Source organism: Zingiber officinale, chromosome 8A (genome assembly GCF_018446385.1).
Source record: "Zingiber officinale cultivar Zhangliang chromosome 8A, Zo_v1.1, whole genome shotgun sequence".
NCBI classification, from domain to species: domain Eukaryota; kingdom Viridiplantae; phylum Streptophyta; class Magnoliopsida; order Zingiberales; family Zingiberaceae; genus Zingiber; species Zingiber officinale.
The window spans coordinates 119,751,538-119,771,408 of record NC_056000.1 but is presented as its reverse complement, the minus strand read 5'-3'; the positions used below and the strand labels follow the sequence as shown (position 1 = coordinate 119,771,408).

Here is a 19,871-nt window from a genome sequence, read left to right as displayed (position 1 = left end):
GACTGTAGTGCAAATAGTGAATATTGTATACCTCCGCCGATACTTGGATCCTTCCCTTTATATAGAGTTCATGTAGCGTGCGTGCATGCTCCCCAAGACGAGCACGCTTCCCAAGTTTTCCATGAAAAGACATGTCCTTGACACAATACCGTAACAGGTCGAGCATACCTTTGAAGTGATAGTGGAAGCATTCGCCGTACGATCTTCTAGCTGCCCATGCTCGGTGTTGGCGGCACCAACTCCCAAAAGGATATCGATAGATATCAGAGGGAGTACACTGCTAGGCCCAGCGGTGGGTCGCTCGACCAAAATTTCGCTGCTCTAGTGTCCTACCCGGTCGGTCGAAACCTTGCTACTCCCGTGCGCGTGTCCCCTCGACCGAAGTTCCACTTTGTCACTGCCGAAACCTGCTGCTAGGCCGAGTGGGGTAGTCGCTCGACCGAAGTTGAACTCTGTCGATATCAAGCTCTGACGTCTGGTCGAGCGGGGTAGCTGCTCGGGCCAGCTTCTGCACTTCGTCGCCTCCTCCGTTCGACGTCCAATAATCCATTGAGCGTCGATTGTTTAACCCCATGTCGAAGGTGGCGGAGGATCGGAGCCTTCTTCCCCAATCAGGATATGTTTCGTCTGATCGGTCGATGCTATCCGCATGTTGACCGTCTTGATTCTGACTTCCACCGTAACTATGGGATGGGATTCTTCATCATCACCGTATCAATTATTATTATTGTGTGTGTATATATAAATAGGACAGATTCGAGACGAATTTAAATAGACCCAGTGTCATCTCTACATACGGTGATGTTCAAAAATGAACTGCACGGCTAAAGTCGTATATGACCTTTCTAGGAATGTTCTTAAAATGAAGTGCACGGCTAAAGTCTTATGTAGCCTTCCAAAGATATCTCTGACGGGGATGTTCGTGAAATGATATGTTGCCAAGTCACTTCATCTATACATATGCTTGTGCTGACGCTCAAGCATGAGCCTAGATGAGTGTGTGCTTGGACAAAAGTGTCCAATCGTCTCAGCTTCCCGAACAATGCATTTCTCGTGTGACAATTCTGATACATATCACTATCACTTAAAATTTCAATTCAACCAAAATAATTAACTAAACCGAATTAATTTAGAAATTCGACTCGATCTATTTGAAAGTTTATTTTTCAAAAATATATTGATTATTTCAGTTAAATCAATTTGATTTTGATTTTAAATTTTAAAAATTGATTAAATCACTTTCTATTTAAAATTTTTATATGTGTTTGAATATTTTTTTAATGATTATTTTTATTTTCGACCGAATCAAATGCCACTGACCCAATCCATGAGTCGGCGGCGATGATGCATTGCGCTCTAGTGGAAATGGAAGTTTTAGGCTGGAGTGACTAGGGAGCTCGTTTCAGTTCTGAGCTAGAAAGGGGCAAGCATGGTGCTCATGCATCTCATGACTCGACTATTGTGCCCGAGACATGAGTCATTCGGAGCTCATGAAATTAAATGGTTGGGTTCAAGAAAGCTCGTAGGTCAGGAAGTGACACGAAGATATGAGTTTAGCCGTTACAGCATGGTGAAGGGCCAAATCATTAGTGAAAGCCGTCGACCATTGTGGTAAGTCAATTATTGTTGAAAACCGCTACTATGTAAGAGTAGCATAAAAGGTATGGTGATTGATAGGGATATAAATGAATCAAATCGTTTAAGAGTTATTCGAAGTTCGATTCGATAAAAGTTCATTTGAACTTATTTAATGAAACTCGTTAAGATAAATAAATTAAGCTCAAGCTTCACAATACTCGACTCGTTAGCTCATGAATATATTCGTTTGTAAACTTATGAATCAACTTTTAAATGAAAAAATAATAATTTTAATATTAAATTTATAGATTTTACGCTCTACTTATGAAAAATATAGATAGATATATTAAATTTATGAAAAATATAGATAAATTTATTAAATTTATTTATTAAAATAAAATTATAAATTTTAATGAAAATATTATATGATCCTGTCGAGAATCTGAGAAGACGGAACTGTTGAAATGATGTGGCGGGGATGTTGACCGCATCTCCATGACCCAAGGTGAGTGTGATGAGTTGTCTTCTATGTTGACCAAATCGTCCTAAAGCCTCCGGTCAATGCTACCTGTAGATAAGGTCCGGGTTTCCCCAATCCCTGACATCCCGATACTCGAGACGTATCCCACGAATATATAGGCAGTCAAATAATAATAGAACAATGAAATAAATATAGGATGAGCACGGTGACGTACCATGGACCCGGGGGCACCCTCGGATGGATCGGTGAGCTGGTCGTGATGTTGATCGAGTCATCGTGATCCGGAAAGGTAGATGAATGTGAGTTAACTAGGGAGTCGGATCTGAGGGCGACGACACATAATCAGGTGCAGCATGGATCCAAAAGGCGGCACGTAAGTCGAAATATGACAGCGACACTTAAGCCGGAATACCACAGCAGCTCACAAGCCGGAACATGGCGCGCGGGCCGGATAATACCAGTAATTCACAATCATAATAGCGGTGTAAGAGAGAAACACAACGGCTCGTTGGCTGGGACACAACACACAGGGCAGAACACAGATCATGGAGGCAGAGTGCAATAGCAGTGGCCCAAAGGTCGGATCAACAGTTGCTCGAGCATCGGATCAACACCGAAACCATACGCCGACATGGATCGAATATTGAATCGGCATCAGAAGTGTATGATGGCGCGGATCGAGGGCTGAACAGGGGCCGTGAACGTGGCAGCAACGTTAGATGGTCGGATTTGGCGATAGGGGTGCCAACAACGGCGATGGCGCTGCGCCACCGGTGAAGGTCGTGGGTCAGTCGGTGGCTATCGCTTGAGGTGGCATCAGAGGGTGGCAGCGATGATGCCGTCGGCGGTGGCGGTTGGCCGCTTCGACGGAGAGGTTGCCGACACGCAACTATGTACGCCATAAAAAAGGGGGGGTGAGGTAGCCAGCTGTGGCGCGAAGGCTGCTGTGGAAAGGCCGTGGAGCAAGGAGAAGAAGAGGGAGGGCAGCGCAGGCCGTGTCGACGTGGAGGGGGAGAGCCAGGCGGCTATGATGAAGTCGGACCAAGTTAACCTGAGAGAGATGACAATGTGATGCTCCTCGGCGTGTGCGGCTCCAGCCGCCCCCTTGGCTAACTGCCCCCCCCCCCGGGAAGCGGAAGTCCCTTCGTTTCCTCTCCTTGGCGGTGGAAGTCCAACCAGCCCTCCATCTCCCCTTTTCTGTGATGAACAGTGCTCTTCTAAAACCCCTCAAAACATGAAATGACCTAAATACCCCTATCTTTTTTCCTAATTCCTTTTGAGCCCAGAAATATATCCACATCATTATAATTCCCTCTAAATATATAATTTAATTTTTAATAAATATCTAAATTTATAATTTATATTTATTAAATTTGTTTAGACTCAATAAATACTTGTGAGTCATGAATATATTCGCTAAATAAAGTTCAAGCTCGGCTCAATTATAAATAAGTCAAACTCAAACATTCAAGAGTTCGACTCGGCTCAATTATACCCCTAGTGATTGAAGAGCCAACCAGATATTTTCTTCATTTTCCTTTTGCAATTACTTTGTGCAAACTACTTCTGGCAAGGAAACTCTAACTTAGGCATCATAGCAATAATGTTGGATATCGTCGACGTCCATTGACTCATGTTGACGTGTGCTGTGGTGTTTCAATTGCCTGGCTCGCATCCCGATGTTTCCTAAGGGGTTTAATTTAAAAACCCTAAAGATTATCCGCTTTTGTTCCTTAATGCTTCATCTCTCCTCGATCTTTCTTTCTCTTCTTGCTTTTGCTCACTTGCCTTCCTCTTCGTTCATCTCTTCTGTAAGTACTCCTCTTTCGTCACCTTCCACTCCTTTTTTCAATCCTACAATGGTCGGCGAGATGGAAGTGCCCTGGTATGCGTACTTCCGTTCCGACTTGGATAGGAGTAATCTTAAGGCGATTCAGTCGAGTTTGCAACTTTCCAAAGCCTACAAGCTCCGTCCTCCGGGACCCGATGATCATCCTTCTTCCCCTCTTGCCGGTTTTGAGACCTTTTTCAAGTATCAGCTCCTTAGCGGTCTTCGCTTTTCTGTCCATCCGTTCTTTTCTCCTGTGAGCAAGTACTTCAGCATTCCACTATCCCAATTTGCCCCCAACACCTTCTGCGCTATGTGTAGAATGGTGATCCTTTACCGCATGTATCAAATCCCCATGACTCCACAGCTTTTCCACCATTTTTATGCCCTCAAACGCTCGAAACCGGGTGTCTTCATGGTGCAATCCCGGACTGGATACAAGTTTTTCGAGGGAATGTCTTCTTCCAACAAGGGTTGGAAGTCTAGATTCTTTGAAGTCCAATTGCCTAAGTCAGCGTCCTGGCCTATTGAGTGGTGCTACACTCTTTCCAACTCCCTCTGAGCTGCGTGACCACCAGCATAAACCAGACTGCCACACGACTTCTGAGACATTGGAGGGCGTGCAACTTCGGCTCTCCTTGCTGTTACGAGAGAGCTCCTTCTCCCGCTCCCGAGAAGCATCTATGATTTCAACGCAAGAGAAAACGAGTTATCCTGTCAGTCCAAGTTTCTCGGTCCAGGCCTCCCCTTTCGCAGACCTCTTCTAAGGCAAAAACCCTCGCCCGAGTGACTCCTTCCCCGGCAACAAAGGTTGTAACTTCTTCTCCTATTCCTGTTTTCGCCCCGGAGCAAACCAGCTCCCAAGCAGGAGATCAGGTCGGGGCTTCCACGTTGTCTGCTCCTATTTTGGCACCTGCTTCCTCCTCCCATCCTAAGGAGCGCCTTAAGAGTATGTATGCCTTCCACCTCCTCCTTCCAGCTGTCATCGCTATAAGTGCTGGGCCCCATTCCTCCTCCCACCATGGTCAGGTGCAGCTCCACGGAGCCCCAGCCGACTCATGGAAAGTCATTGCCGGCCAAATTTTGGAGGGCCCACAACTAGAATTGGCCGACTTGTTCTCACAATGGCTAGTATCGGTGAGTTTTCTCTGTCCTTTCCATATCCTTGAGATAATGTTAATCCTCTTCTGCTCTTGACAAACCTGTGCCCTGGATCTTAGCATATCGCAATACGTGGTCGGTCTGCAGCGAGAGAATGAGTCTATAAGGGCTCGCCTCTGGGAACTGGAATTTCTCACGACCGCCTATCGTGCTTTTGATCTGACCACCCCTGATAACCCGATGCAGTCCTATCTTCATACTACCGTGGAGAAGGCCTAAGTCGCCAGGTCCATGGCTCAGGCGAAGTCAGAGAAAGTACAGACCTTGTAGATCGTCCCGAAGACGAGTGAATCCAAGCTTAAGTCTGAGAGACTGAGGCGCGCCCAGCTCTTGGCCTATCTGGAAGAGAAGGAAGCTGATGTGACCACCCTTTCTTCACGGCTGCGGGAGCTTCAAGAGGCCCACACTGCTCTGAAGTGAGATCTGGTGACCAAAAAGGCAAATCTATCTGCGAGCGTTGAACGGGAAGTTGCCTTTCAGAAGCAGTGGGAGGTAGGCAAGGCTACCCTCAAGTCTCTTCAGGCGGATCTCTCGAAGGCCCGGGACGAGGCCACCATTGCACATCAAGAGCTAGCTATGGTCAGAGTTGATGGAGACAAGGCCAAGGGCGAGTTGAAAGACTATCAAGTCGGCGAGACTGCTCGCCTACAAGCTTACAAGGTCACCTTCCTTACTTCCCAAGAATTTAGAGCTAAGATAGGCAGTCTCATTGACCGGATGGTTTGCTATGGTGGTGTGGGGGCCTTGCTGCAGCTTTGTGAGAAAGGTTACCTCCGGTCATCCACTCTTGACGACTTCTTGGACCGCGCTCGCCTTCTCCGAGAGCTTCCTGATAAAGTCTTTCCCTCTTTTGATGACTAACTTGTGCTTATCTTGTACCCTTCTCTTCCAAGGATGTAGGACTTCTCCTTCTGTAACCTTGATTTAAAAATTATGAAAGGCATGTGTCTAGACGGACTACCCTTGTGCAATGTATTATTCACTTGCTACTTTCCATTTGATTCCATTTGATATGTTCAAGTAGTATGTTAAGTGTTTTTCCCTCTTGTAGGTGTTTAGTTAACTTAACATCTATGTAGGTGTCAAGACATGCAACCGAGCAGGTCCCTCTACCTGACCGGGCGTTTATCCTGACCGGCCAATCAAATGTCTCGACCAGGTTTATTGATATGGCTACTCGATCAATCGCTTTGCCTGACCAACCTACTCCAGGGTTCCCGACTGAGTTTCGCGCGATCTCGCTACTCGCCTAATCATAAGCCACGACACTCCAGAGTCTCCTTACAAGACCAAGGGGGAGCTACTGTAGCATCACCTACTCCCGAAGCCACAACAAACCTTTATCCCCCTCGTGTCCCTCACCTCCGCTTTTTCCGACACGCCCCCTTGGTGTGGTTTTCTAGAATGATCCTACGACCATCGTTACTTTTAAGTCTATGGCTAACGCCAGCTACCTTAGGCACAGACCGTCTGATAGGCGTTGATGACGAGGCCATCTATGCCCCCTTTGATAGCTATAAATATCCTTCCGCTTCACTGAACTTTTCGTCTCCAAAGTAAGCCTTCCTCTTGTTTTTGGTACCTGCTGTGTTCTGGCCCTTGAGCTTCGTGCCCGCACCCTCTCATGGATTCCCTTGCACCTATCTACGCTCCAGGAGTTTCAACCTTCATCGACGTGGACCTGGACGATCTTCGCTTCTCATATGAAATCCCCATGGCCATGCATATCATCATACCTTCTGAGGTTCACAGGGTCTCTTCCTCTCCGATAGGGTATGAGACTTTTTTCAAAGAGCAGTTTATCACCGGCCTCCGTCTTCCCATCCACCCTTTCTTCTCTAAAGTGAGTCGGTACTTCCGAATTCCTCTTTGTCAACTCACTCCCAATTCCATGAGGATCTTGTGTGGGTTCGTCCTACTCTGTGAAGTGTGTAACATACCCTGGACTCCCCGCCTATTCCACTGCTTCTTTAACCCTCGCCGTCACAGTGAGGGTCTTTTCCGTCTCCAGGCTCGTACTCGAACTACTTTCTTTGTTCCCCTCCCATCCTCAGACTCGGAATGGAAAGAGATATTTTTTCCTGTGTTCCCCCTGGCCGTGGAGTGGCCTACTCAATGGCGATCAGCTCTTCCTCTGGCGCCATATCTAGGCCTCCGCGCAACTGGCAGGTTGGCGCTTAGACCTGCTCATGCTGTTGACAGAGGACGTGTTGTTTCTGTTCTGGCTGAGTCGCATCTCTTCAGAGCTACCACATTAGTTAGGTAAGGCTTACCCTGCCCTGACTTGCCTTTGTCATCCTACTCTGATTTTGGTGCTCTTCTTGCAGTAAATACTCTGGCTTGAGCATCCTCGATCAGGCCTCTTCCCCTGAGCGATTTGGAAATAAACCACCGGGGACGCATAATACTAGATAGGAGGGGTCTCTCGCATTCTGTCCCCCTTTCCATAGGGGTGACTGCCTCAACTACTCCCCGTCCGACCACCCGAGCAACCCCGCTCGTTCGCTTCGCTCCTGAGCCTTCAAGGCACGCTCCTCCCGTGCCTCTTGCTTGTCGGCCCCGAACCCCATCAGAGGAGTCGAATTTAGATGAGTTGCCGCTTTCACAACGGACCAGACGCTGGCCTATGGGACCCGGCCTGGTATCTGAGGCCCAGATTGCTACTCCAGCATCCCAACCAACCTCTACTTTCGTTCCCGATCCACAATTCTCAAGCGACGCTGTTATGCCGCCCAGAGTCAGGGCTGGAGCTGAGCGAAGGAAGGCTCCGATCGCTAAAAAAGAAGCTGCTACAAAACTGCCCTCTGCGCTAACGTCCTAGGCTACACCAAATGCCCCGCCCAGGCCTTCTTCCTCCACAGAAAGGCCTCATATGCCAACGTCTCAAGCTACCCCCACTACCCAGGTCGGGTCTTCCTCCTCCCGACCATCTGCCTCTACGCATCCTGACCCAGCGAAACCGTCGCTGGGCCATCGACTCATCCTCATCCCAGCGAGATCGCTGCTGGACCGTCACAACCGCAACCCTCTAGCTATCATCGTTATCGAGCCACCAAGCCTTCAGAATGGGACTTGCGCCATCAATCAAATGCCAAGACTAGTCGTCTCACATTGAGGGGACAATTAGCGACTCATTGGGAGGAGAGTCTGCAGCAAATGCATACTCTCCCCCTGCCCGCTCAACTAGATCAATTCTCCAAAGGATCTGCTATGGTAGGCCCTCACTCTCTTTTATTGTTTCTCTTTTCTTTACTCTAACCACTAGCTTACCTGCTAACTTACCTGCACAGGTTTATGCTGAGTTCATAGTATTGAGTCAGATGTTCTCCTTCCTGTATCAGCAGAATAAAATTTTAAAGGATAGTGTGCCCGACCTGGAATCTTAGTTATTCGACCCTGCCTCAGTTGTGTCCCAACTAAAGGCAGAGGTGGTGACTTTAAGGAAGATGAACGTCTCCCGGGAACAAATCTTGGGAGAGGCCCAATTAGAGATCGGTCGTCTCCGAGATGACAAGAATAGGCTTGAAGCTCTCCTACAGTCATCTGAGGCCAAGTGTCAATAGGCTCAGCCAGAATTGACTCAATGTACTACAGCTCTGGAGGACTTAAGGCTCATGCATAAGCAAGAGATAGATCGCTTGACTCAAGAGCTGCAATCCAAGGACATGCTTCTTATGGACCAGCGAAGGGATCTGGAGTCTAAGGCAACGGAGCTGGGCTCTTTGCAGACAGAGTTGTCTCAGGCTCAGTCTGCCTTATCTAGCTCCGTTATTACCTTAGAGACTTATAAGGTGGGGGAGAACGATCGTCTACAGGCAAGCCGAGAAGAATATTTACGCTCTCCAGAGTTTGGCTCGCAAGGGGGGGATCGATTCGTCAGATCTGTGGCTTACGGGGCGGTAGGAATACTCCAGCAACTCAAGGAGAGAGGGTATTTGTCTCCTGATCCTCCTGAGGACTTCCTGGATCATCGTCGGATCCTCAAAGAGATGTCTGAAGATGTATTCTCAAAGTTTAAATAACCCTTCTTATTGTACATGAACCTTTTGCCCATTGTACTTATAAAAGTTAATTTAATTTTCACTGTTCCTACTACTCTTTCCTTAGTCCTTATTCAATGAAGCTCGAGCCGTGTAACCCTAGCACGGGGACCTGAGCGGGTCTTAAAGATTCGTGAGTATTATAGATCTAGTTATCCCGACCAGGCACCTCATTCCCAACCGGTCATATTGTCTCAATCTCAAGTCTTACAAAGGAGTAGTTTACTTAAGTATGATAGGGCTGGAGGTAGTTAGTACTCCAAGGACGGTCCAGCCTCCTACCCCATGCGTCTTGCAGGTAGTAGACACCTGATGCTAACCTTTTAACAATTTTATATGATTCGTCCCACTGAAGTGCTAACTTGGTTATCTCCCCTACAGGCTTTGTCCTTTTCCACACTAAATCCTCTTCTCCGAAGAACTGCGAGATCACCCTCCTATCGTAATTTTGACACATCTGCTGCCTATAGGCAGTTAACCAGCCGGCTGCTTCCTCTCGAGTTTCACTGATAAAATCCAGTTCTGAAAGTCGTCGCTTGACATTCTCCTCATCATACAGCAACCTTTTGACAGATGGCACCCCGACCTCTATAGGCACAACTGCTTCACTACCATAGACTAGGTGAAAGGGGGTGAGCCCAGTGCTTTCTCGTAAAGTCGTGCGGTATACCCAGAGAATGCTAGGCAGCTCTTCCACCCAATCATCGCCTACATGATCTAGCTTGACCTTCAATCCCCGAACTATCTCTCTGTTGGTGACTTATGTCTACCCATTACGTTGAGGATAAGCTACGGACGTGAAGGCTTGGGTTATTCCGAATTCTCGACACCATTCCTGGATCTTGTACCCTTGGAACTGCCTGCCATTATCTGAGACCAGCTTGTGCGGTATTCCAAATCGGCATAAGATGTTCTTCCATAGAAATTGAATAACGACTCCCTTAGTAATCCTGGTCAGAACTTCTGCTTCCACCCATTTGGAAAAGTAGTCCACTGCTATGAGCAAGAATCGCTTTTGACCTGGTGCTATTCGGAATGGTCCCACAATGTCCATGCCTCATTGATCAAAGGGACATGAGACTATTTTAGTTTTCAAAGTGTCGGTCGGTCAATGGGTCAGATTCTGATGCTTTTGGCAAGATAAACAAGTATTCACCGGTCGCTGAGCGTCTTTCTACAGAGTGTGCCAGAAATACCCAGCCAATAATACTTTTCGAGCCAGCATCCTTCTTCCAGCGTGATTACCACAGCACCCCTGATGTACTTCTTGCAGATCATACTCCGCCTCCTCTATTCCTAAGCATTTGAGCAATGGCCTAGAGAATGCTCGCTTGTACAGCTGGTCCCCGATCAGGGTATATACATGAGCTCTTTTCCTAATCAACCTGGCTTCTTCCAGATCAACAGGCAAGATGCCCTGCTGAAAATAAATGATCATGGGGGCTCTCCAGTCGATTGGCCCCTCGATATTGTTCTACAAGTCTATCTGAGCTATTAGAAAGGTCTGGGCTATCGACCTGTCTAGCACCCAAGTGGTCAAAGAGCAGGTCATTTTAGCTAGTTCATCAGTTCTTTGGTTATCTGCTTGGGAGATCTTAGTCATTGTTACTTCCTTGAAGTCTTCTTTCATTTTCTCATACGCTTCTTGGTAATACCTGCAGCTTGTCACTGTTAACCTCGAAGTTGTCCACCACTTGATAAACTACGAACTGAGAATCTGAATAAATGACCACCCGGGCGTCTCCCACATGTCAAGCTGCTTGCAGCTTTGCTAATAGCACCTCATATTCCACCTCGTTATTAGTGGCTCTGAAATTTAACCTTACGGCTAGTTCCAAGATATCTTCCTGAGGGGATATCAGAAGTATCCCTACTCCGCTCCCCTGTTGGGTGGACGACCCGTCTACATAAATCTTCCAAGTTTCTTCGAAATCAGATTGATGGACCTCCGTCAGAAAATCTGCTAGAGCTTGTGCTTTAATTGTCGTTCGGGGCTAGTATTGTATGTCATATTCTCCTAACTCAGTTGCACATTTGATGAGACGGCCTACTATCTCCATGTTAGTAAGAGTCTTCCCCATGGTGCTGTTGGTCAGGGTTGTGATGGGGTGCACCAAGAAATACGGTCTTAAGCGACGAGCTATGAGTACCAATCCATAAACCAATTTTTCCAAGATCGTGTACCAAGACTCTACCCCTTTCAATAAGTGGCTAAAGAAGTGGATTTAACAAGCACTTTAATGGATTTAATTTCAACCCATATTGTCGTAGTGTGCCGTAAGTTTCTTCTATGTCAACAATCAAATTTATGGCCAAAGTGGATTTGATGAGGATGTCATCCACATAGACCTCCACATTCCGCCCTATCTGCTCCCGGAAGATCTTATCCATCATCCTTTGATAAGTAGCTCTTGCATTTCGCAATCCAAAAGGCATGACGGTGTAACAGAAAGTATCATCTGTCGTGATGAAGCTGACCTTCTCATGATCTTCCTGTGCTAGAGGGATCTAGTGGTACCCTTGGTAAGCGTCGATGATGCAAATCCTTTTGCAGCTTGAGGTCGAGTTCTACCATCTGATCAATCCTGGGTAGTGGGTAGCAATCCTTGGGGCTAGCACGGTTGAGGTCTCGGAAGTCAATGCGGACTCTCCACTTATTGTTGGGTTTAGACACCAGGACCATATTAGAGACCCAGGACGGGAATTGCACTTCTCTAATGTGTCATGCTTTCAAGAGCTGGTCCACTTCAGCTCGGATGATCTTATTTTGCTCAGCCGAGAAGTTCTACTTCTTCTGCTTGACCGGCCATGAATCGAGCAGAAGATGTAGTTTGTGCTCAGCCACCTCGGGCCTAACTCTGAGCAGCTCCTCGGGGGACCAAGCGAAGATGTCCCTATTGCGCGTCAAACAGTGCACCAAGTCTATCTTGATCTCAATAGGTTGGCCGCTCGATATGCGAGTGAGGCTTTTCGGATGCTCGGGATAGAGCTGGACCTCCTCCTAAGGGATGGGTTCCTCTGCTATATGCAGAGGCTCCTCTTGGATGACGTGGATACTGTCATCCTGGGTTCTCTGAGCTTTGTGGGCCTCCACCTTCACCATGTCGATGTAACACCTATGAGAGACCAATTGCTCACCTCTGACTTCCCCGACCTGGTCTCCCACAGGGATCTTGACCTTCTGGTGGAAAGTGGAGACTGCCGCCCGGAACTCGTGCAGTGCCAGTCTCCCCAAGATGACGTTGTACGAGGACGACGAATCCACCACTATGAATGTGCTCCTCTGTGTCCTTACTAGGGACTCGCTACCCAAAGATATGATTAGCTTGATCTAGCCCATGGGTCGTATTTCATTACCGGTGAAATCGTATAATGAAGTAGCCACGGGCTGGAGTTCACTGGCATCGATTTGCATGCCCTCGAATGTACTCTTGAACAGCACGTTGACAGAACTTTCGGTATCAACGAAAACTCTGGCCACGCGGTTGTTGGCGATGATGGCTTTGATTATTAGGGCATCATCGTGAGGAAGCTCCAGCCCCTCCAGGTCTTACGGCCCAAAGCTGATGATGGGCCCTGTAGCTTGCTTCCGACTATATCCTACAGCGTGTATCTCCAGGCGGTGCTCATGAGATTTCCAAGCCCTAACGGAATCTCCATCTGTGGGTCCTCTGAAGATCATACCAATCTCGCGAATGACCGTGTTTCCCTAGTTCTCCTCTTCTCGGGCTTTTCTTGGCTCCTAGTTGCGACCAGGCTGCTAACTTCCTTGTCATGTATTGTCGAGCAGGAGTCTACCAGACTGACCTGCCACAGGTTGTTGGCCAACCAACAGCCTCTGAATCTTGGACACGATCTCAGGTGGGGGCAGGCCCAGCTCAATTGTGCGCCGGGAGTCATGGGCGAGCTAGAAGCAATCCCTTGTGGCATGGGTGTGTGACATATGGTAAGTGCAATAACGCGTCCCCCACTGACCGGGCCTTGGTGCTTGGACAACTGCCACACGTTAGGTTGACCTGAAATCCTGACCGGGAGGGAATTGCGGTCGAGCATCCCGGGCGTGTGGAAGAGGCTGAGCTGACGGTTGGGGTGACCTCTTCTCTGGTTTCTTAGAGGGAGCAAGCGCCTTATCCGCTTTCCGCAGAACCGCCTGAGCTTCTTCTACGTTGATGTAACTGGCGGTCTTCCCTAGCATCTCATCGAAGTTCTTCGCGGGCTCTCAGATGAGATCTCGGAAGAACTCCCCTTATACGAGTCCATGAGAGAAGACGCTCATCAATATTTTAGAGGTAGCGGGCGGAACGTCCTGGGCCACCTGGTTGAAGCGTTTGATATAGCTCCTCAAGGACTCGGCAAACCCTTGCTTGAGGGCAAAGAGATAGTGGTCTGTCTTCTGGTACTTCGTGCTACTGGCAAAATGACGCAGGAAAATAGTCTTGAAATCATAAAAGCAAGTGATAGACCCGTTCAACAATCCATCGAACCATTTCTGTGCCAAGCCAGACAAAGTATTCAAGAACACTCGGTACTTGATAGCGTCATTGTATTGGTGCAACAGCGCAGCGTTCTGAAATTTTCGAACATGATTGGAGGCTTGTACCCCTTTGGTAGTTTATCCTCGAGTACCCTTATAGAGAAGGGCACTTGCTCATTAGTAGGGGTGTAAATGAGCCAAGCCGTTCGTGAGCTATTCGAAACTTGATTCGATAAAAGTTTGTTTGAGCTCGTTTAATGAGACTCGTTAAGATAAACAAATCAACCTCAAGCTTCATAATATTCGGTTCGTTAGCTCGTGAACATGTTCGTTAAACTCATGAATCAACTTTTAAATAAAAAAATAATTATTTTGATATTGAATTTATAGATTTTATATTCTACTTATGAAAAACATAGACAAATATATTAAATTTATTTATTAGAATAAAATTATAAATTTTAACAAGAATATTATAATTTTTTAAAATATATAATTTAGTTTTTAATGAATATTTAAATTTATAATTTATATTTATTAAGCTCGTTTAGGCTCGATAAAAGTTTGAATAAGCTCGTGAGCCATGAATATATTCATTAAATAAATCTTGAGCTCGACTCGATTATAAGCGAGTCAAACTCAAACATTCAAGAGTTCGGCTCGGCTCGGCTCGATTACACCCCTACTCATTAGGCTCCTCCCGGGGTTTCTCCCTAAGGACTATGGCTTTCCCTTTCTTTAAGTTCATGGGCAGGGAGCTTTTCTCTATAGAGGCCTGCGGTTGCACTTTCTTATTATAACAGTCCGGACCCTTATGGTAATAGTCCGGGCCCAGTTCCCGATAGAAGGCCGGAGGAACTCCTCGGGTTGTTTCCTCTTAAATCCTCTATCAGAAACGTGAGTCGGGTCCTTGGAAACTACAAGCATCTTGTACGATCATGAAGCAGTGGTCTGTTTTTCAGAAGCCGCTCGCCTCTTGTCCTCCTTGAACAGTTCGTACTCCCCTACCGTCATGGTCATGTTGATTCGTCCGGTGTCCTCCATCTTCACACTCCAGAACAGGTGAAGGAGATTCCCACAAAAGACGTCAAATTGATCCTGTTCAGAATCTGAGTTAGATGAAGGTCGGATGAGCTGTCGCTGGCGTTGACGGAGGAGCGACTAGGACACCCTTCTCGTATGCACCTACAAGAACGGAGCCCCACGTGGTGCTGACAGACGACAATGACTGAACCGGCGGTACTTGAGCTCTGCGTACACTTAGACAAGTACAAGGAACGTTAGAAGCTAAAAATCAGGGAAAAAGTCCTCAGAGCAGGCCCTTCGACGCTCAAGTCAAGTGTTTTTTCCCCAGAATAACAGTGTAAGAAGGAGAAAGAAAAGTAGAAGACAAGTGTGAATGTACGAGAGAGCATACATACGCAAGGGAGAGGACCTCCCTTTTTATATGACAGTGCGTACCTCTGTAGCCTAACTGATGTCAGGGAATGTCAGGTGTCAAGACTTGTCTGGTGATGGAGGACGCGTGATGCCCTTTTGTGGGCTGGAAGAAGGTTCTATTCACAGATGACCGCAGACCGTTGGAATATTCCCTGAGATACAGTAGTTATTTTCTGACAAACGATTACAATTCCCTGACCTTGTTGTCGTGTAACACCTTCTGTCCCAATCGGGTATGAATAGGGGAAGCTTGAGATGGTCGGTATTTTACTGGGAGGACCAGGCCTAGATATAGTCGAACTGTGGAAACCCGACCAGTCGGAGCAGGTCAGGCATCACCCTGACTGCCCACCATGTCTCAGAACAGGATGTATCAGATTTGGGGTCCTAATTTATGAGAACCCGACCGGAAATCATGTTGCTGATGTCGTCACACGGTCCTACCTCTTCCTTCCCTAACTGTTGACTGACATGTCGCCTTGACCTCTGATTGTCACGCCCCCCTTAACTTCTTATTGTCACGTCCTCTTGATTTCTGACTATCACGTCCCCTTGACTTCTGACTATCCGGCTTTATCGGGCTCCACCATTATGTACCATATCAGTAGCTATTTTCCTTGCTCTGTTTGGTGCTGGGTCGGACGACCGACGAGCGATGTCGACCAGTGGTTCTGGCAGCAGCATCAAAGACGAAGGAAAACAAAATTAATTGTTTTCTCTTTCGACGGCTTCGGACAAAGAGGAAAGAGGAGAGAGGAGAGAGGAGAGAGGATTGTGGAGGGTAATTTTAGAAAAAAAAAAATTGATAGCCCCGGAATCCTCCAAAACCTTAGATTTCGGAGGTAATGCAATTCTGGATCGCATGCCGACTTTACTGACGTGACGGGAATCATTTATTATCGGATATCATTCATTACCTAAATCAAATAAGATTATCAACGATAACCCCCAACTAAACAACTCTCTAAGTATACTTGGCAACTTTAGAAGGGGCATCTTACTCCAACAGGAAGGAGCGGTTCAGTGACCCATTTATTATGTTAGTTATCTCTTGAAGGGGGATGAGCTCCGGTATTCCGAACTAGAAAAACTTACTTTGCTGCTTGTGATGACGGCAAGACTCTGCTTGTAATTTTTATCACACCCTATGGCGGTGTTGACCAATAGTGCTTTGGGAAAGATTCAAGCTTCTAGCTCATCCAGATGCTAGCAAACTGATGAAATTGTTTAAAATAGTGATGGCTTCATGCCCTATTGATTAATGGGGAATAGACATAATCGAGCCCTTTCCACAGCCCCTGCAAAATAAAGTTCCTAATTCTAGCAATTGATTACTTCTATTGGAAGTAGAGTCGTTGGCAAGTTATTTTTTTTCCTGGGTATTCTAGGGTTGTGGGGAAAGCGTGAGTCAATTGCTTTTATCTAGTTCAGTCATTAGGCCCTTGGCATGGCCAAATATTTAGTCTACCAGTCCTCAGTCAGTCAAACCCTCGAGTCCTCTCCTCATCCTCACCGGATACAGTCTCCTAATCCTTAGCCAGTCAAGCCCTCACGTCCTTGGCTGGACCGGATATATAATCTCCTAGTCCTCGGTCAATCAAGCCCCTATAGGTCCTCGGCCCAGTCAAATATATAGTCTCCTGGTCCTCAGTCAACGAGCCTCCGATTCCCTGGCCTGGCCAGATATATAGTGACCAATCAAGTTTGTACGTTTAATTATTTTAAAGTTCTGAATTAAAAGTTTTCCTGGTTTCTATATAGCGGCCGTATGGTCGCGCGATACTTCAACAGCGGCAATGGAAGGGTTATGCGACCCCTCCGCTATTGTTACGGGGTTGAGCGACCCCTCCGCTGCGGCCACAAGGTCACACAACACGTCGCAGTTGTCGCAGGTCAACACTGTTGAAGTCGTGCGAGTGCCGACTGTCGGACGGAACAAGATGTTTTGTCCGTTTCGATCATCTCGGCACGGCACTGAAAATCATGGTCTTAATTTTGAGCTAAACAATTTATCCGACTACTAATGACAACTAAAATACCCAGATATAAGCATTTTGGAATAGAAATTAAATCACGATGAGCAATGAAAATGGAAGGACTAGATGGGGACGACTTGTAAGAACAAAACTTACACTTAGCTTAACATCTGCCACCATGGCCCATGAGAGTTAGTCACTGCATGCATAAATAAGAGTTAGTCAATGCCTATAGTTTTTCATTCAATTAGTAATGATGATAATAGGTCGTTACAACATTGCTACAATTAAAAGTATAATTGGATTTGGAAGTAAATTTGAGGTGCATAAGCATATGGAATTAACTTGCATTGAATTTACTCCACTAATAGCATTTCAGTGTCCTTTTCCTGCAATTTACATTTCAACAAGAAGGAGCAACAATTATATCCAGGATTCTTTGTTAGCACAATCCTTATCCATGCACACCGATCTGTTGAATTTGTTTCCCACCTTTTTACAGTATGGAAAAGATTCTCGAACGATACGAGCATTACACATATGCAGAAAAGACTCTCAAATCACCTGATCTTGAGTCTCAGGTCAGTAAACTAAACAGTCCTGCCCTATGAACGCATTGTTATTCTTGTTTTCAGACATCTAATGAGTCGGCATGCAAGTTAGATCTAACTTAAGACTTACTTTAGGCATCAAACATGCAATTCAATTTTGATTAGTCAGTCTAAGTACTAAGTTCTCCAATTGTAGTCTTTCATCTAAATACAGAACAAGTACGATACTTGATTGACATTACAAATGAAAATTTTCGACTTAATTTCTTGATAAATTAATAGTTTGCTAATGCAGACCAATTGGTGTCAAGAATATAGCAAACTCAAGGCCAAGGTTGAAAGTTTAAGTAAAAGTCAAAGGTAATCAATCAGCTTGGATAAGCTGAAGACTCAGAGTTGCCTACCATTTGGCATACTCGTTGACCTAATAATCACTGATTCACGCTACCTCTACCTCACAGGCATCTAATGGGAGAACAACTGGATTCCTTGAATCTCAAAGAACTCCAACAGTTAGAGCATCAGCTGGAAATTTCTCTAAAGCATGTCAGGTCGAGAAAGGTGATTTCTACTACATGCCCGTCACTGACAATTTCCAATCCAAAATAATAAACAATTTCCAATTTCACTCCGCAGAGCCAAGTCATGTTTGACTCCATTGCTGAGCTTCAACGGAAGGTAAACTTCACTTTATATTTCACTAAAGATTCTGATAAATCTGATATCATCCTAAATCAATTAGTGTTCTTAACCATTATTAACCAAATCATTAAATGGCAAAGAAAAAAACACATTCTCACCGGCGCTTCATGGAATCGTTGTTACTTCTTTGCCTTTCGATGTGTAGGAGAGAGCACTTCGCGAGCAGAACAAAAATTTAGAGCAAGAGGTAACAAGCACACTGTTGACTGTGGCTCAATTAAATTCAGATCCAGAAATGATCACTCAGCTTTCTTGTGATGTTATGTAAACTAGCTGACGGAGAAGAAGCAGCGAGCTCACCGGGAACAAGATCGAACGAGCCCCGTATCATCTCCCCCTCTGATAGCAGAGCCTCAACCCACGCTAATCATGGGGTGAGCAAAAAACAAGCTCACCCTGACACTTTACTCTCGAAGATTTGCTGTGTGTAGTAATTTGTTTTAGGAATAATCGTTTGATTTTCCAGGTGTCACCAAGGGAGGGGAGGTGGCGACGGCCCTGGCCAGGCAGCTGCACAGACTCAGGTTAGGATCAGTGGTAGCTTGTTGCCGCCATGGATGCTCCACCACTTGAGCGGCTAGTGGTAAATTTGGCACGAATAATGAATCTCTGTATGATGATTACTCCGCCACCATGTAAGCTCGTTTATCCGAGCTTTTCGCAACCCCTAACTTGCTATTTAGCCTTTACTGCGTCTGTGAATGTGTTCAAAACAACGCTAAATGTTCACTGCTGCTAGTGGTGCTATAAAGCTACATGCTTCGAATGTCCCTATCTTTTCAGCGGCGCAGTAGAAACCATGCCCCTGGCTTTCAGTGGAATGCAAATTCTGTGATGTCTTACAGGATTGTATATCAAGATTTTATACATCCTCCGTGTGTACACGAATGTTTAAGATTATTTGATAAAATAACTTAGTTAAACGAAGTCAAATTTAAAATGAATAGTTTAAACTATTAAAATGATTACTCAAATTTTACTTAATGCTCGGTTGCTTTTCATGAATTTGAGTTTGGTTCAAATTTTGTTTGAGTTTGATTTATTTAAGTATTATGAAGCTCTCAACTTAAATTTGATTGATAGTTTAAAATTTTACATTTTAAAAATTATTTAATTTATTATTGAGTTTGATAATAAAAGTTTATTTGTTTTTTTCTTTATTTACTATGTTAATAAGAGTTTATTGATAAACATGATTCTCAAATTTTATTCATAAATATTATCCATTAATATAGCGGATTTATATTTTTGTTTATGAATATTATTTTTTTTATCAAGTATTCAGATAATCCTAGGATAGATAATTCATCCCCACATTTATCCACCAAATAAATAAGGAAGTACTCTTGTCATCATCCTATTAGAGGAGAAATGTCCTCTAATATGTCGTAATTAGAATTCGAACATTAGATATCTGGTTAACCACTTGATTAACCATACAATCCGAGGACTTGTGAATATTATATATGAACATTACCCCTAAGCAATTGATAATCTCTATTCATAAATATGTGTTTAAACTTATTCATTTAGTTTAATAAATTGTTCAAGTTTATTTATTTAATTCAACTTGTGTGTATCGAACAAACATAAATAAATTGTTATCAAGATGAACAATCTACTACCATAAAACCATGCAT

At 45.3% G+C, this 19,871-nt stretch overlaps 1 protein-coding gene and 1 long non-coding RNA gene across 3 annotated transcripts in view; one reads left to right on the top strand and one right to left on the bottom strand.

The window, feature by feature from the left end:
* LOC122010059 overlaps window positions 1-18,669 on the bottom strand; it is a 59,980-nt gene extending 41,311 nt beyond the window's left edge. Inside the window, exons 1-3 of one of the 2 annotated variants that reach the window (XR_006119775.1) lie at window positions 18,532-18,669; window positions 18,330-18,437; window positions 17,135-17,177 (exon numbers count right to left, since the gene is read on the bottom strand). This is a non-coding gene — a long non-coding RNA (uncharacterized LOC122010059). The remainder of the gene's footprint in view (window positions 1-17,134; window positions 17,178-18,329; window positions 18,438-18,531) is intronic. The other variant, XR_006119776.1, reaches the window with a different exon arrangement.
* LOC122010058 (truncated transcription factor CAULIFLOWER A-like) overlaps window positions 1-18,997 on the top strand; it is a 62,628-nt gene extending 43,631 nt beyond the window's left edge. The window contains exons 2-8 of the mRNA XM_042566433.1: window positions 17,481-17,559; window positions 17,825-17,889; window positions 17,991-18,090; window positions 18,166-18,207; window positions 18,377-18,418; window positions 18,505-18,605; window positions 18,698-18,997. Of these exons, the coding sequence (XP_042422367.1) occupies window positions 17,481-17,559; window positions 17,825-17,889; window positions 17,991-18,090; window positions 18,166-18,207; window positions 18,377-18,418; window positions 18,505-18,605; window positions 18,698-18,812 (544 nt within the window). The 3' untranslated portion in view covers window positions 18,813-18,997. The remainder of the gene's footprint in view (window positions 1-17,480; window positions 17,560-17,824; window positions 17,890-17,990; window positions 18,091-18,165; window positions 18,208-18,376; window positions 18,419-18,504; window positions 18,606-18,697) is intronic.
* The last annotated feature ends 874 nt before the right edge of the window (window positions 18,998-19,871 follow it).